General features: G+C 37.1%; 4 protein-coding genes across 5 annotated transcripts; all 4 read left to right on the forward strand.

The window, feature by feature from the left end:
- On the forward strand, positions 3,417-6,216 carry LOC18592461. The gene is made up of 2 exons (XM_007019215.2): positions 3,417-4,479; positions 5,617-6,216. Exons 1-2 carry the CDS (start codon positions 3,656-3,658, stop codon positions 5,675-5,677), a joined length of 885 nt encoding a protein of 294 aa, XP_007019277.2. The 5' UTR covers positions 3,417-3,655; the 3' UTR covers positions 5,678-6,216.
- LOC18592462 (pentatricopeptide repeat-containing protein At3g26540) lies at positions 6,649-9,540 on the forward strand. Its single transcript, XM_007019216.2, has one exon. The coding sequence runs from the start codon at positions 6,727-6,729 to the stop codon at positions 8,920-8,922; it is 2,196 nt and encodes a 731-aa protein (XP_007019278.2). The 5' UTR covers positions 6,649-6,726; the 3' UTR covers positions 8,923-9,540.
- Positions 9,757-12,643, forward strand: LOC18592463 (putative pentatricopeptide repeat-containing protein At1g77010, mitochondrial). Its single transcript, XM_007019217.2, has 2 exons — positions 9,757-12,144; positions 12,397-12,643. The coding sequence occupies exon 1, from the start codon at positions 9,983-9,985 to the stop codon at positions 12,008-12,010; it is 2,028 nt and encodes a 675-aa protein (XP_007019279.2). The 5' UTR covers positions 9,757-9,982; the 3' UTR covers positions 12,011-12,144; positions 12,397-12,643.
- LOC18592464 (pentatricopeptide repeat-containing protein At1g43980, mitochondrial) lies at positions 13,169-16,147 on the forward strand. 2 transcript variants are annotated; one of them, XM_018125390.1, is made up of 2 exons: positions 13,169-15,721; positions 15,827-16,147. In XM_018125390.1, the coding sequence occupies exon 1, from the start codon at positions 13,363-13,365 to the stop codon at positions 15,298-15,300; it is 1,938 nt and encodes a 645-aa protein (XP_017980879.1). In that variant the 5' UTR covers positions 13,169-13,362; the 3' UTR covers positions 15,301-15,721; positions 15,827-16,147. The 2 variants fall into 2 exon arrangements, with proteins under 2 accessions (XP_017980879.1, XP_017980880.1); XM_018125391.1 differs by having other exon boundaries at positions 13,169-15,660; positions 15,702-16,147.

Raw genomic sequence — 16,382 nt, forward strand, 5'->3', positions numbered from 1 at the left:
ATTGGTCCCCACGTGTGGCTGCCACAACGTCGACACGTTATGTGTTTTTTTCTTTCTTCCTTTTATTTTCCAAGTCTGTTTTTAGTCTTCCTGGAAAATTTGAGGGCAGCGTGAATAATTGATGTTATTTCTTGATCAGCAAAAGCAAAACAATAACCAAACTAAGGGCAAAGGGGTCTTGTTGTGGTAGACTTGTATTGATAAATAATCTCATGGGTCAACACCTAGGAATTTCTTGGTAGCGACTGCCTTTCTTTCGTGTTTTGAGCCACCAGTTTCGTTTTTTTGTTTTGTCCATTAACTTGTACATCTGTTTGGGGCTCGGATTCACCTATGGCACCGCCCGATTAAGACACATCAAGCTAGCTATGTGTATAATGCTACCTAAGAAACTAAATACCGCTAGTTATACAAGTTAGAATAAAGTTGGGTTGACATGCATGAACATAGCTAGTTATGTAAATATTGAAAGTTACGAATTTTATCAGTTGGAAAAATGTTCAATCACAGAAACTTCTTTCAATTGACAAATTCCTTCGTCTTAATTTATATAAATATTAGATTCGACCCTTTACAATGACATATTTTTGACGCTCTCTTCTTTTCTTTGGTTTTTTTGTTTATGAAAAGTTAAAGAGTCCAGAGTTATTAGAATCTTAAAATTTTACCCTTGATTAAAAAGGTACTAATAATCAATTAATCTTATTGTATGAGATTTCTTTTATGAAACATTTATTAGATTTACTTTGGGCTATTATAGTGTTGATTGTGCTTATGATTTGCATATTCTAGGGTTGATTAGGCGCATAATTAACATCATAATTAGCAATTTGAATCAACGTGTGAATAATTATATGCGTATAATTAGGTGTTTGAAACTCAAGGAAAACATAAAGGTGATTCCATAGACATAGCACATCAAATACAGGTAACTACATCATATTTTTTGACACAGCTGATGACTTAGCTGTGAACCAAAGTAGGGTCGATTGATTGATTGTTTTTTTAGCAATTTTGTTTTTTAAAAAAAGGGGAAATTAAAGTCGGGTTGATTGTTTCTTATTGGAAGAATTATAAAGGTAAAAGCATTCCTATATATTTCCCAACATAGATGGTTTAATAAAGTAGAACTATTTTCCAAGTTTTCTTTTCCCCCTTTTTGTTTTTGCCTTTGGGTAAGGTGAAAGGAAGATGATCATGGATCACATCACATGGCTTGCATAAAAAGTGGTGATTTCAGGGACAGATGAACATCAATTATTGAGTGGGTTTCATTCATCAAAAAGGAAACAAAAATGAAGAAATGACAGCTAAAAACAAATATGACAAAGATATCATAAAAGTAGTGATCTGTTTAATCCTAAAACTATATATAATGCAAAAATAGCTTGGTCATGACTATATAGATATTGACCTTGTATCTTAAGGTTTGTACATTATTATTATTATTATTATTAATGGACCTTCAAGAATGAATAGTTAATAAAGTATCCAACGACATTATAGTGGTATGGTCACGAGGACCCTCACCTAATTTTTCTTTTTTTTATTCCTTTTTGTCTTTTTGATTAATCTAAATCAACTAGCTAGCGCAGGTATTGTGGTAATTTAAACAAAGCGCATATAAAGTTATAACGGTCTAATTCCACTTTATGTTGAATTTGTTCAATTGTTAATAGATTTGTTTATTTTTTATGTGAAATTAATACTTCATTTATTGTGATTATAATTCTTACTTGTTTTTACCATACTACAATATCCCTTTTTTCTTTTTTACTAGGAACGTATATTAAATGTATCAATTAAATGTAATGGGAAATTATTGTTACATGATATCAAAAAATAAAATAAAATAAATAAACCGTGTAGGTAAAAGTTCAAATAACAGAAGTAACTAAATTTTGACAGTGGAAAGGTCTACCCCTGACAGCAAATGCACCTCATGTTTCTCTCATCCAACAATATTAAGAGTTCTTAAAGTTAACATTTGTTTGTTGTGACATCTCCCTTGAGTGAATCAAAAAACAAAAACTTCCTCCCTATGTATAGTTTTTGGATTATAGGCAATTAAAGAGCCTGAATCTGGTTAATCAAACCATAGAATAAATAGAATCTTTTATTTATTTGATAATAAAGTTGGGGAAGGCGATTCAAATTTTGAGCATCTTTTAAAAGAAAAATGGAAGTGAGCTTAACAATTTTTTGGACAAATATATGAAAAATTCAAATATCATAAGTAAAGGGGTCATATATATATTCTCTTTAACTCTTTTTATGTCAAATAAAACAAAAAAGTGGTCGCCTCATAGATAGTGCCATAACTTTTCTATATTGCAACCAGAACTTTGCATTACGCTCCTCACAATAATGACTTTGGCTGCTACAATACTTTGCATTTAAGCATTACTTTTGTAATTTTATGTTAATTGCATGATTTAATAGAATTTGATTCCACAAACCTGACTATGTATATGGTTTATCCCAAATAAACTAAAAAAAAAAAGAACCATCAATGGTGAAATAGTTCACTTGGTTTCTGTCATTGAAAAGGTATAGCCAATTAGTAAAATGATGGCAAGACTGCAGGTGAAGGTTGCGCAGCTTATACGGTACTAAAATAATAATAGTAACGAGTTTACCTACTCTTTCCAAGCAATGTTGTCCAACACTCTGGATTTGATTGCTTAAGTAATCACATTCTCTTACAGCCATCATCTGCAAAAGGATCCAAAGATTTTTTTTTTTTCTTTTTTAAAAGTACACCCAAGGAAAAGCTTATTTAAGTTAATAAAGTGGGAGTCAAGCCTCTCCCTTTACAAAAGATATCCCAAACGTGTCAAGGCTAAAGCCTTCCATTTCTAATTACAGAAACCAATTAAATCACCAAATTGGTGACAAACACCACCAATCACTGAAAAACGGGAGTGGGTCGAGGCTTAATCAAACCAAATGATTACCCAAAGGTCCGGCAATGAAGAACAAAAACTTAATATATTCTCGGTTATGATTATGTCAATATCTTTTTTAATGTAAAATTCTTGTTTACATGTATCTTTCTAATTGTAAAATTATAGTAAATTTTAATTCAGAATTCAAGTGATTTAAATAGAAAATATAAATTTATAATACGCCTATACTTTGTCTTTTATCAATGTTCTCTATCACCAAATTAAACAAATCAAAGGGTGGTGCCTTTCTTTATTTAATTATGAGAAGGATAATATCACCAAAACATAATTCATTAAGTATCAAAGATAATATATTTACCTGATAGTGAACCTGTTAGATACGTTGCCAAGATAGAGCCAAAAAGTCAAAACATGAAAACAGGGAGGTGGGGGGACAAGCTGGGTGTTTTTAAATCCACATAAAAAGAAAACAAAGGCAAAATCTCCTCGAAAGACAAAAAAAAAAAAAAAATGAGAAATGGATGGCCCTCTAGAATTTCTTGACTTTTCTGAGCCCAAACCCCCAAGCCCCCATGCCATGCCCTGAGAGCTTTCCCCCATTTAAACCTGTTTGTTAAAAGATGATGACAAAGTGACGAAAAGAGTGGGTGAAGATAATCCCTCCGCACCCACCCTCTCTTAAACAAGCCTCAATCACGCCCCTGCCTCTCCCTTTGCCTTCCCCCCAATTTTCCTCCCCAAAAAACATGCTTGATCCTGGCGCAAAACTGCCCAGATCTCATGTCCCTTTGTCGGACCACATGGGAAGGAGATTGAGTGACAGTTATGACAGTTATGATTCTAGAGTCCAGAAGACAGCTCAAAACTATGCAAATTGTAGGAGTTGCAACAGCATGGGGGGGAGGTTCCCTGCTGAAACTTCCGTGATGGAAGATGAGTCTGGGATATCCACTCCTCCTTTGTGGAGTACTAGTCCTTCCAGGAGTCCTCCGCATCGACAAAACATTAATTATCGATGCCTATCACCATCATCGAAAGCTCAAGCTATAGCTAGAGGCCAAAGGGAGCTTATGGAAATGGTTAGTAGAATGCCTGAGTCCTGTTATGAACTTTCCTTGAAAGATCTAGTGGAGCATCAGCCTGTGGTTGTTGAACCAAAACAGGAGAGTTTTGCTGAAGGGAGAGGTGTGATCAATGAAGATACATACATGAAAGAGAAGGAGATGAAGAAGAAGAAGAAGCAGAACAATCAGAAACCGCAAATTATTAGGAGTGGGAGCATAGATAATGGAGGGTTTCTTCTGAAAATGGTGTTTCCAATTTCCTTGAGGTCTAAGAAAAAGAAGAAGATAAAGAATGATTCTGCTACAAATCACAATTCTAAAGTTTCTCCAAAGCCAACAGTGTCAGATGCATCTGCTAAGAATGTAGATAAGGAGTGGTGGAAGAAGAGATCGGGGTCAAGTGAGAGTGAGAGTGGTAGATCGACTATAAATAGTGGAAGCACCAAAAGCAGCGGCAGTAGCAGCAGCAGCAGTAGCTGCAGGAGCATTAGCAATAGCAGCAGCAGGTATGTGATAGCTGAAACGTTTTGGTGATCTTTGTGCTTCCATACCATTGGGTATTCACCAAAGTTTTCAAGTTAAACTTGTTGGATTTTAGGGGAAGATCTAGGAATCAATGTTTGGAGTAATGGAGGCCGAACAAAAGGAAAATGAAATTTGAATGAAAAGATTAAGGATTAAATTTTCATTTCAATAATTAGTACTAAGCTCAATATGTTGTTTACCATAAAACTAGCTGGGAATTTGCTAAACTTTAGGCAGAAGATTTAATTATTTCATCAATTTAGAGAAAGGTTTACATTGGGAAGCAGAGGACTCTGTTCTGTGGATGCTGAGATGCAGAGTCATTGACCCTATTCTACTGATTACGTGTAGCAAGTAATATTAAATTTCTTTTTGAAAATTCTAGAATAGGTATATAGATGAAAATTTCATCTGCCGAGATTTTCCACCTCACGGCCTCCTATCATAGTCAAAGTCTCTTCTAGAAAAAAGAGGGAAGCAAAAGGAGATAAAATCACATACAACAACGTACATTTTTTATTTCAAACAAGTCTGCAGCCTTTTCCTTTACTTTTGCTTGACATATTCGTTTGCAGCTAAAATAGTTTGCTTTGCATCCAAGAACCCTTTTTTCTTATATAACAATTAGGTAAAGGTAAGAGATTCAAATTTCAAACTAGACACCTCCATTTTGAAGGTGAGGTATTGCTACTATCAGCAAGTAATGCTTAAGCCAAAGAGTCAAAAGCTACTGTGAATTAAGATTAACAAATTAGGGGGATAATGGCTTGCTGCATTTGTACAATTTATTAGGATAAATGAACTTTCATGAAAGTTTACCTATATTTTCACTAATGTTATGAGCAGCTATGAATAATGATTAACTGAGATAGGCTTAATTAACAATATTGGGCATATCAATTGGCACTGTTCCAGTTGCTTAGAAACTTGCTTCACCGGTTGAACAGCTTAGGTTACACTAGATTGTTCGTTACTTAGCTCAATGCGGGATTCAGCAGTAAACCCAGAATTCCAGCTATAACAACTACATAGATTACTGTATCTGAACTTGAGATTGCAGCAAAGTTGAAATGGGCACTGTTTGTCAGCTGTGTAACATTTTGTTGTGTGCAATGCAGGCTTGGGAGGAGCGGTTGCTTGGCTTTCATCTCCTCTATGAGAAGCAAAGCATCGCGATAAAAGGGGAGCCTTGAGCCTTTAGCCTTGTTTGAAAATGGAGTGCAATGTGTAATTATCTTTCCAATAATGTCGATGTTTAGGGTACAGGGAATTGTCACAGCAGAGAGGTGCAGCTAAGCCTGTGTATAATATTCAGAGATTCTAATTAAAGAGTGCTTTCTTTCTTTCTTTTTTTGTTTTCCCACTTATATTGAGAGATGGGTCATGATTTTGGATCCCAAGATGCTGCAGCTGGCCTGAGGTTTGTTTGAAATGAGCACGAGTGATTACACAGCAGTGCCAAGATGAACAAGCAGTCTGTGAATGAAATCTCTTAGCATAGCAATCACATTTAAACTATATTTTCTACATATTCTTTGTGTGTGAGAAATTGAAAACTTTTTCCCTTTTCTCTAATCATACTCAAGGGACATCATGTTTCTCATTTCGACTATAGACGTCACCTTGGTGTGTGGAGGAAATCTTCATAGGCATATGGGCTGAATATGGTGTTAGGGACATGTTCTGCTGACATATCTATGCAAAGCTTTTCTCAATTATCTTTGGGTTCCAACTTTCAGCAGCTTTGCAAAGTGGCCGATCAAACTTGTACTCTTATTCCAATAAGTGGAATCCTATGCCTTATATTGATCCCAAATTGCTTCATGTAAAAGGAAATCAAATGCTACTACCATATGACACTTTATTTTAGCATTTGAGGATCCCCGATGTACAAGAACTTGAATATAAAACTTGCACAGTTAAATCTTATCTAAGTTAGTGGTTGGTTTAAACATTAAGTTCATTCTTTTGCTAACAATTTAATCTGTAAATGTATAGGTTTTTTTTATGAATAATTAAAAAAATGAACATAAATGTAAAAATGATTAGTAATGTCCTTTTATATATATATATATATATATATATTTCTACATAGGTATATTATGATGTACAATTAAAGAGGCGTCCTTTACGCTTTACCATGGAAAAAATAAAAGATCCCCAAACCATGGTCAAGAATCATCTAATAGGCACCAAATCGAAACCCAACTGTATAAATAGTTGAACGTATGATTTTTGCTACCACGATACAAAAAAACCTCCAAGTCAAATCCTCTGGTTTTTGCATTTGCATGGCTGTGAATGCAGCCTCTATACTCAACCGTCTCCTTCAACACAAAACCCATAAACCCCAAAACCAACCCAACAGCCTGAAATCCGTAACCCAATCAATCCTCACTCACCTCAAGTCAGGTCGTCTTCAAAAAGCCGTTTCTGTATTGTTTGCTTACCCTGAACCTTTCCCTCATTCTCTTTACGCCCATCTTTTCCACCTTTGTTCCGCAAAAGATGCTATTGTTGAAGCCCGAAAGCTTGAATCCCACTTAGTCACCTTCTGCCCTTTGCCCCCAGTGTTCCTCTTGAACCGCGCTATAGAAACCTATGGGAAATGCGGGTGTTTGGTTGACGCAAGGGAACTGTTTGATGAAATGCCTGAACGCGATGGGGGTTCCTGGAATACGATGATAACAGCGTATGCACGAAATGGGTTTCAAGAAAAGGCTTTGTGCTTGTTTTCGGAGATGAATAGGGAAGGAATTTTGCCAAATGAGATCACATTCGCTAGTGTTTTGGGCTCTTGCGGTGTTGTTTTAGAGCTTGGCCTTTCGAGGCAAATTCACGCAATGGTTGTGAAGTATGGTTACTCTAACAATGTTGTTTTGGGGAGTTCACTTGTTGATGTTTATGGGAAGTGTGGAGTTATAAGTGATGCAAGGCGGATTTTTGATCAGATTGAGAATCCAAATGATGTTTCGTGGAATGTGATTGTTAGGCGGTATCTTGAGATAGGGGATGGAAAAGAGGCAGTATCTATGTTTTTTAGGGTGTTTCGAGGAGATGTTAGACCTTTGAATTTTACATTCTCTAATGCCCTTGTTGCTTGTTCAAGCATGTCTGCACTTAAGGAAGGGATGCAAATTCATGGAGTTGTGTTTAAGATTAACTTTGAGAAGGATAAAGTTGTTTCCAGTTCGCTTATTGGTATGTATGTGAAATGTGGGAGATTAGAGAGTGCTCGTATGATATTTGACCAACTTGGTTCCAAGGATTTGATTTCTTGGACTGCAATTATGTCAGGGTATGCTATGTGTGGGAGAACTAGAGAGGCAAGGGAACTCTTTAATATGATGCCTGAACGAAATGTAATCTCATGGAATGCAATGCTGGCAGGGTATACTCATTTGTTTCAATGGGAAGATGCCTTGGAGTTCGTTTTTCTTATGCGCAGAATGACTAAAGAAATTGACCATGTGACTCTTGTGTTAGTTTTAAATATCTGTGCTGGCATTTCAGATGTTGAAATGGGGAAACAGGTTCATGGATTTATCTACCGACATGGGTTCTGTTCCAATATCTTTGTTGGTAATGCTCTTCTCGACATGTATGGCAAATGTGGGACCTTGAACAGTGCCAGAGTTTGGTTTTACCAAATGAGTCAGGAGAGAGATACGGTTTCTTGGAATGCTTTGTTGACTAGCTACGCTCGGCATCATCGGAGTGAGCAGGCTATGACATTTTTTAATGAGATGCAATGGGAGTCAAGACCATGCAAATTTACATTTGGAACCCTTCTGGCAGCTTGTGCAAATATGTTTGCACTTAATCATGGCAAACAAATCCATGGATTCATGATTAGAAATGGTTATGAGCTGGATATGGTGATCAGAGGAGCTTTGGTCGACATGTATTGTAAATGTCGTTGTGTTTTATATGCTCTCGCGATTTTCAAAGAGGCAGCTTTACGTGATGTGGTTCTTTGGAACACCATGATTTTTGGATGTTGTCACAACGGAAGGGGCAGAGAGGTACTTGAATTGGTTGGCTTGATGGAGGAGGAAGGTGTCAAACCAGACCATGTCACCTTTCAAGGTATTCTGCTTGCGTGCATATGTGAGCATGAAGCTGAGCTGGGTAAGCAATATTTTAATTCAATGAGCAATGACTATTGCATTATACCCCGGTTGGAGCACTATGATTGTATGATTGAAATCTACAGCCGGTGTGGGTGCATGGAGGAGCTCGAGAAATTTATTAAGAGTTTGCCATTTGAGCCAACCGTTGCAATGTTGACTAGAGTCTTCGATGCATGCGAAAAGCATGGTGCTGTGAGGTTTGGAGAATGGGCCGCTGAGCAACATAATCAATTGAATCCATCTACCCCACTAAGATTTGAACTCAAGGACAGAAGGAAAATAGGTAGGTAGGGAATTGTTGACAGACACTAGTTGTGTTCTGCAGTTGCCTAGGCCATAGGCAACTAGAATGGGAATCAGAGTACTCCAGAAATGCCCTCATGCAAGAATGCCAAGGGTTATTATACATCACGTGCGAGAACTCAACAATGTGAAGTGGCAAACCCTGAAGTCAGTTACTCATGTGACGACTGCTGTTAGACAGTATATTCAGACTGCTTGGCAAGTCACAAATGGAAACAGAATGCATAATGCCAATTTTAGGAAAACATGGAAGGAATCTAAGCATACATTGTGCTGTTACCTGAACATTAGAGCTCAGATCTACTTCAGAAGCTGAATTAAGAGCAACTACACATGCTGATTAGTAAGAGATGCTCGGAGTGCATTCATGCACCTGGGACGAAAGTTAGAAAGGAAATGTTTCAGCAGAACTAATTCCTGCAGCATAAAGTTCAAGTTCGTTGCATGCTTCCTTGATCAGATGCTGCACTCCAAACTTTTGAAATTAGAAGTCAGGCATCAAGTTTTCGAGAACCAAATTTTGTAGGCTCCTCTGTGCATTCTTCAATCCTTTAATAGCTCTGTATAGTCTTGTTATTCACGTAAATTGAAATCTTCATTCTTCAATCTTCGCTGTGGAGGAGTGTAGTATCTTGAGGAATTTTTAACCCTCTGTAACACGGAAAACCAGACATTACTTTATATTCTTTAGGGTAATGTGTCACTTCCTATTAATAGCACTTTTCGTTTCTGGCAGAGCTCATGATAAGGAAAACGAAACTATTGAACTTCAATAGCATCTTTTTCTCAAAAAAGACCATCTCATATGTTATCCCAAAGAAACCTAACCGCTCCTTATAAATAGTTGTTTCCAGCTGACAGCCGTCCATAACCTACCGGTTCGGGGAGGTACTGACAGTTTCATTCTTGCCGCCATTTACATTCTCAAACTCAAAGGTGGAGTAAATATTTTTACAGTTTAAAAGGACAATTTATAGTCTTTTTCTTTGTCGATTAACCATAACACATAAAATCATCTACCAAAAACCAAAGGCTATCGCCCTTGACCATGGAACTTGATCTCCAAAATTATGCTCGTATACTTCAATCTTGCAACACCCACAACTTCATTCTCCTAGGTAAACAGCTCCACTCCCTTTTCCTCAAAAAGGGTATCCTTAGTTCCACTATTACAATCGGAAACCGCCTCTTACAATTGTACTCACGCTGCAGTACTATGACTGAGACTTGGAAATTGTTCGATGAAATGCCACACAGAAATTGTTTTTCTTGGAACACAGTAATTGAAGGGTACATGAAATCAGGAAACAAAGAGAAATCATTGGAGTTGTTCAAGTTGATCCCGCATAAAAATGATTTCTCCTGGAACTTGGTTATTTCAGGGTTGGCCAAAGCAGGTGAGTTAGAAGTTGCAAGGGATTTGTTTGATAACATGCCTAGGAAAAATGGGGTTGCTTGGAATTCAATGATTCATGGTTACGCGCGACATGGAAATGCAAGAAAGGCTGTTGAGCTGTTTAAAGACTTGGGATCTTTGGGTGATTCATTTGTGTTGGCAACTGTTATTGGGGCATGCGTTGATTTGGGAGCTATTGAATATGGGAAGCAGATTCATGCACATATGGTGGTTGAGGGACTAGAATTTGATCCAGTGTTATGGAGTGCTCTGATAAATTTATATGGAAAATGTGGTGATTTGGATAGTGCGAGTCTTGTTTTGAATTTGATGAAAGAACCTGATGATTTCTCTTTGTCGGCGTTGATTTCAGGTTATGCAAGTTGTGGCAGAATGACTTATGCAAGAAGATTATTTGATAAAATAAGTGATCCAAGTGTTGTTTTGTGGAATTCTTTAATTTCTGGACATGCTTTGAATAATGAGGAAATTGAGGCATTAGCTCTTTTTAATAAGATGCGGGAGAAGAAAGTTCAGGAAGACTTTTCTTCAATTGCAGTTGTTTTGAGTGCCTGCAGTAGTTTATGTATCTCTGAACATGTAAAACAAATGCATGGCCATGCTCATAAAATTGGAGTAATCCATGATGTTATCATTGCCAGCACTCTGATTGATGCCTACTCCAAGTGTGGAAGGCCTAATGATGCTTGCAAATTTTTTAGTGAGCTCCAAGCCTATGATACAGTCTTGCTTAACTCTATGATCACTGTGTATTCCAGTTGTGGAAGAATTGAAGATGCAAAGTATCTATTCAAGACGATGCCAACTAAAAGCCTGATATCATGGAATTCAATGATAGTCGGTCTAAGTCAAAATGGTTGTCCAATTGAGGCATTAGATACATTTTGTAAGATGAATAAACTAGACCTAAGGATGGACAAGTTTAGTTTGGCTAGTGTCATCAGTGCTTGTGCTAGTATCTCATGTATTGAACTAGGTGAACAAGTTTTTGCTAAAGCTACTCTCATTGGACTTGAATCTGATCAGGTAATATCTACTTCCCTTGTTGATTTCTACTGCAAGTGTGGTTTAGTTGAATATGGGAAAAAAATATTTGACACAATGACAAAATCAGATGAAATCTCTTGGAATTCCATGCTGATGGGTTATGCTACTAATGGTCATGGATTTGAGGCACTAGCATTGTTTAATGAAATGAGAAATGCTGGTGCAAGGCCAACTGACATAACATTTACAGGGGTTCTGTCTGCCTGTGATCATTGTGGACTTCTAGAGGAGGGACGAAAGTGGTTTGACTCGATGAAATGGGACTATCATATTGATCCTGGGATAGAGCACTACTCTTGCATGGTTGATCTCTATGCCCGTGCTGGTTGCCTTGAGGAAGCAATGAATCTTATAGAACAAATGCCTTTTAAGGAAGATGTAAGCCTGTGGTCATCAGTTTTGAGAGGCTGTGTTGCTCATGGAGATAAAAGTCTTGGAAAGAAGGTGGCAGAGCGGATTATTGAGCTTGATCCTGAAAACTCCGGTGCTTATGTACAGCTATCAAGCTTATTTGCAACCTCAGGTGAATGGGAAACATCAGCTGCAGTTAGAAGTATAATGAGAGAAAAGCAAATAAAAAAGAATCCTGGTTGCAGTTGGGCTGAGAGTTGAACAAGCATTTTTGAGGTGGCGGAAGAGTTGTCAGAAAAAAAAAAAAAAAGATATGCCGCTCCAAAATGAGATGTATTATTCTTGATCAGCTTGCACTAATTGACCCTTTAAATGTCAATCGTGCTCAGCTACTGGTAAGTAGAAAGAGATCATTTTATTCCTTGCGAGACATACTTTGATACTGCATGCTTTACACATAAAACAATTCCGGTTGCACCATTGTTGTGCTGGGCTACCTTGCTTCACTCACCAAGCTCAGTGGAGAGATTTTGGTCTTTTATGGGACATTGTATTTGACAATTGCTTGTGGTAGTATGCGTTTCACAGGTTGCTTTAGATTTGAGTACATTAATTAATCTCAATGCAATTGTTCTGCTGCTTTGTAGAGATACCAGCCTATATATTCTGCATCCTGAGATGATAAAAGAAGGGAAGAGAATAAATAGGTCCATAGATGACGATAAGATGGAAATACGACAGCGTGTTACATTTGATTTGTTCCATTGGTGCCTGTCACCAACAGACGAGAGGGAACACAGCAAGCAAAAAAAATGAGGTGGCACGCGCCGATTATGAAGTCACACCTACTTATTTCTGCCATGTAGCAAAATTTATTGTAACGCAAAAAAAGAATAAAAATTGTAAAAATATTTTAATTTACATGAAGTTCAATAATGTATTAATTGATTGCCTCTCTTTCACATTTTTTTATTCGATTAATTGCTTGGATCCATCTAAAATTTGTAACCTTTTATTTTCTGTGTCTTTGTATGCATATATTTAATTGTTTTTACTTTCTTAATTTGGGTTTCGGATGGATTCAAATACAACTTACAATACATGTTAAGTCTCATGTAATTTAAATTAAATTAAATGGAATTATTTTAAAATCAAATCAAGTTTGATGAAACTATTTTATTATACTAAGGTAATATAATGGAGTTGGATTTTGATGTGGAATTCCTTAAGTCAGATTGGCATCTTGCTACCTCTAATTTTCTTTCTTAATTCTTACATGAATGCCTCTTGTTTTTCCCAATTCAATTTTACCGACAGGGGCAAGGTCATTGTGCTCACGTGGCTTAAGTACTTTGGTCCTAATACCCTTTACGTGGAGGGAAGACAAAAGTAACCGTTAAACTTCAAGCCATAGCAAATCTCTGTGGCTATAGATTTTAGTCCAAACACATTTCTCTGTTAAATTTGGGTTGCTGCAGCGCGACTAACCCAGCTAGAAGAGAGGAGAGTAACAATAAAAAGAGCCAATCCCAAAACCTTACCCCCCCTAAAAGGGAGGAATCAACATCATATTCTTGCTTTGTATACAGAACAAAGAAACATTTGCTCCATGCATGCGCCCTTTTCTAAAACCAATATATGGGTCTCAAAAATTCTCTCTTTCTCATTACACCAACCTCATAAACCACTGTTTATCCTTAAAATCCATTCAATTTGCCCAAACAATCCATGCCCAGTTGATCAAATTTGGATTCGGTCGCATAACTTTTCTGGGTAATTGCTTTGTTAACCTTTACTTCAAAGTTGGCTCTTTTAACGATGCTTCCAAAGTTTTTGATGAGATAAATGACAAAAATATCATATCTTGGAATATTTTCTTGAATGGGCTGTTGAAGTTTGGTCATTTTAAGAAAGCATGTTTAATGTTCGATGAAATGCCTGCGAAAGATGTTGTTAGTTGGAACTCCATGATTTCGGGTTGTGGGTGGTTGGGGTTCTGGGGTTATGGTTTAGCAGTGTTTAAGGAAATGCACAATTGTGGTGTTAGACCCAGTAAGTTTACATTTTCAATTCTGACAACATTTGTGTCGTGTGCTAGTCAGGGGAAGGAAATTCATGGTAACATTATTACAAGTGGTGTTGGTTTGTCCAATTTGGTGATTGGAAATTCGTTAATTGATATGTATGGGAAGCTTGGCTTGGTCGATTATGCTTTTGGTGTGTTTTTTAACATGGAAGAGGTGGATGTTGTGTCTTGGAATTCATTGATTTCGGGTTGTTGTAACTCAGGTTATGAAGACGTGGCATTGAAACAGTTTGATCAGATGAGATTTGCTGGTTATTCACCTGATGAGTTTACAATTTCAAATGTGATTTCCGTTTGTACTAATTTGAGAAATTTGGATAAGGGTACGGAAATTTTTGCTCTCTGTGTCAAAGTGGGATTCATCTCGAATTCCATTGTTTCAAGTGCCACTATTGACCTTTTTTCAAAATGCAACAGATTAGAGGATTCTGTTAAGCTTTTTGAAGAAGTAGAACGTTGGGATTCTGTGCTTTGCAGTTCTATGATCTCAAGCTATGCAAGGCATGGCTTGCAGGATGATGCTTTGCTACTTTTTGTGCTCTCCTTGAGGGAGGATTGCAGGCCTACAGAGTTCGCAATCAGTATTGTCCTGAGCTGTATAACCTTTATTTCTGCAGAGCAAGGACATCAAGTCCATTCTTTGGTGATAAAATCAGGTTTTGAGTCAGAATCAATTGTTGCCTGTTCACTCGTGGATATGTATGCTAAAATTGGATTAATTGACCCAGCAATGCAGATTTTCTCCGAAATGCATGTAAAGGATATCATATCTTGGAATACATTAATCATGGGTTTAGCTCACAATAGCAGAGCTGTTGAGACCTTGGAAATATATAAGGAACTACTCAGAGAAGGTCCAGCACCAGATCGAATAACACTTGCTGGAGTTCTATTAGCTTGCAGGTATGGCGCTTTTGTAGATATAGGAATGAGTATATTTTCATCAATGGAGGAAAAATTTGGAGTTATACCTTGTGATGAGCACTACGCCTGCATTGTGGAGTTGCTCTGTCATGCTGGTAAAGTCAAAGAAGCATGTGATATTTTAGAAGCAATGCCTTTTGATCCTAGTTATTTAGTTTGGGAATCAATAGTTCTTGCTACTGCAACTTATGCCAACCCGAATCTTACTGAAAGTATGGCAGCAAAGATGATAGAGCTGGAACCACAGTCTTCTTTACCTTATTTGGTGTTGAATCATGCATATGAGATGAGGGGTAGATGGGAGGGAATGATTCGAGTCAGGAAGGCCATGAAGTCAAGGTTGAAGAAGATTGTTGGATGCAGTTGGATTGGAATACAAAACCATGTATATATGTTCCGGGCAGATCAGTTACATCATGATGGAGGAAGAGATATATATTTGATATTGAGATTATTGACTTGGGACTTGGAAGAAAAAGGTTGTATTCACTTAGAGCATCGGATAGAGGGTACTGAGTGGAATAAGAGTGAAACAAACTAGAAAATTGAAGAATTCAGGCTCCGATTTGTTGATATCTTCAGAGTTCTTTACATATGTTATAGCCAGCATACACAGAATTAACAGGTTAAAGAAGATCAATATGTATGGATATGGTTTTGCATAAGTTTTTCTTGAACCCAATATGCTAACGAAGGTCATCTTGATATTTTCAACAAGCTTGATATTTGTAACTTTTAAGGATTGCCCCAGCTTTGCCAAGTTTGTCCAGGTATTTATACAAATTAATTTGATTAGCAAATTGAAAGTGTCAATTCTGCTTTTGGTTATTTGTAGGAAGGCAATGAAATTAAGAAATGGATTCTAACCCACTTACATGACACTAATTACCAATTTGCTTTGGTGAAGAAGTAACATAGCATGTGCTGCTGCACCGAGCTAAGGTGATGCTGTCCTGGCCCAGGTAAAAGAAAATGCATAAGAATGTATTAATGGTTGTATTCTCCAAGTATTTGTATAGGTTCATGGAATATCATGATATTATCTAATACTGTGTTGGCCCTGCCAGTACCAGGAACCTGGACAACTATTAAGGTGTGATTTGATAGTGTTAGAATTTGCCAATTAATGCTCTGGAAACAAGGACCCCTTGTGGCGAGGGTAGCCAGATGCTGGATCATTAAATGTCAAGCAAGGTTGGTTAACCAGAAATTCCTCTGAAAAAATGTGCCACCAATCACTGTATTTTGGCATCTGAAGCCATGCAAGTGGGGTTCTGCTTTACAACCAAGTAGAATACACTTGCAGCAACCAATAGTATCTGCAACAAACAAATAACCAACCGTTTGTTACCCTCTAATGAAGCAAGTTGTAGTATACTTAATGTCTTAATACCCATATGAAACTTTTGAACCAAAAATGAATCGCACACGAAGTTATTTGAAAGAAGTAGTAAAAAGGGTACTACTATATCGGCCAATTCCCTCAGCCCCATCAAACTGTTCTGAGAAGCCCCAATTCAGTGATTGTAATTGATTTGAAATAGTGCAAATGATTTAAATTTGGATTTATATTTAATGTACTAAAAGCTCACCAAATGTAAATTTATAGGAGTTTAATAATAA

The sequence above is a fragment of the Theobroma cacao genome, chromosome 8 (genome assembly GCF_000208745.1).
Source record: "Theobroma cacao cultivar B97-61/B2 chromosome 8, Criollo_cocoa_genome_V2, whole genome shotgun sequence".
Taxonomy (NCBI): Eukaryota; Viridiplantae; Streptophyta; class Magnoliopsida; order Malvales; family Malvaceae; genus Theobroma; species Theobroma cacao.

What these genes read in the sequence shown, in the direction of transcription:
- LOC18592463 (XM_007019217.2), top strand. Translation starts at nt 9,983, where the DNA reads ATGGAACTTGATCTCCAAAATTATGCTCGTATACTTCAATCTTGCAAC.
- LOC18592462 (XM_007019216.2), top strand. Translation starts at nt 6,727, where the DNA reads ATGATTTTTGCTACCACGATACAAAAAAACCTCCAAGTCAAATCCTCT.
- LOC18592464 (XM_018125390.1), top strand. Translation starts at nt 13,363, where the DNA reads ATGCGCCCTTTTCTAAAACCAATATATGGGTCTCAAAAATTCTCTCTT.
- LOC18592461 (XM_007019215.2), top strand. Translation starts at nt 3,656, where the DNA reads ATGCTTGATCCTGGCGCAAAACTGCCCAGATCTCATGTCCCTTTGTCG. An exon ending in ATTAGCAATAGCAGCAGCAG is followed by an intron (nt 4,480 to 5,616) that starts GTATGTGATAGC and finishes TGTGCAATGCAG; the next exon opens with GCTTGGGAGGAGCGGTTGCT.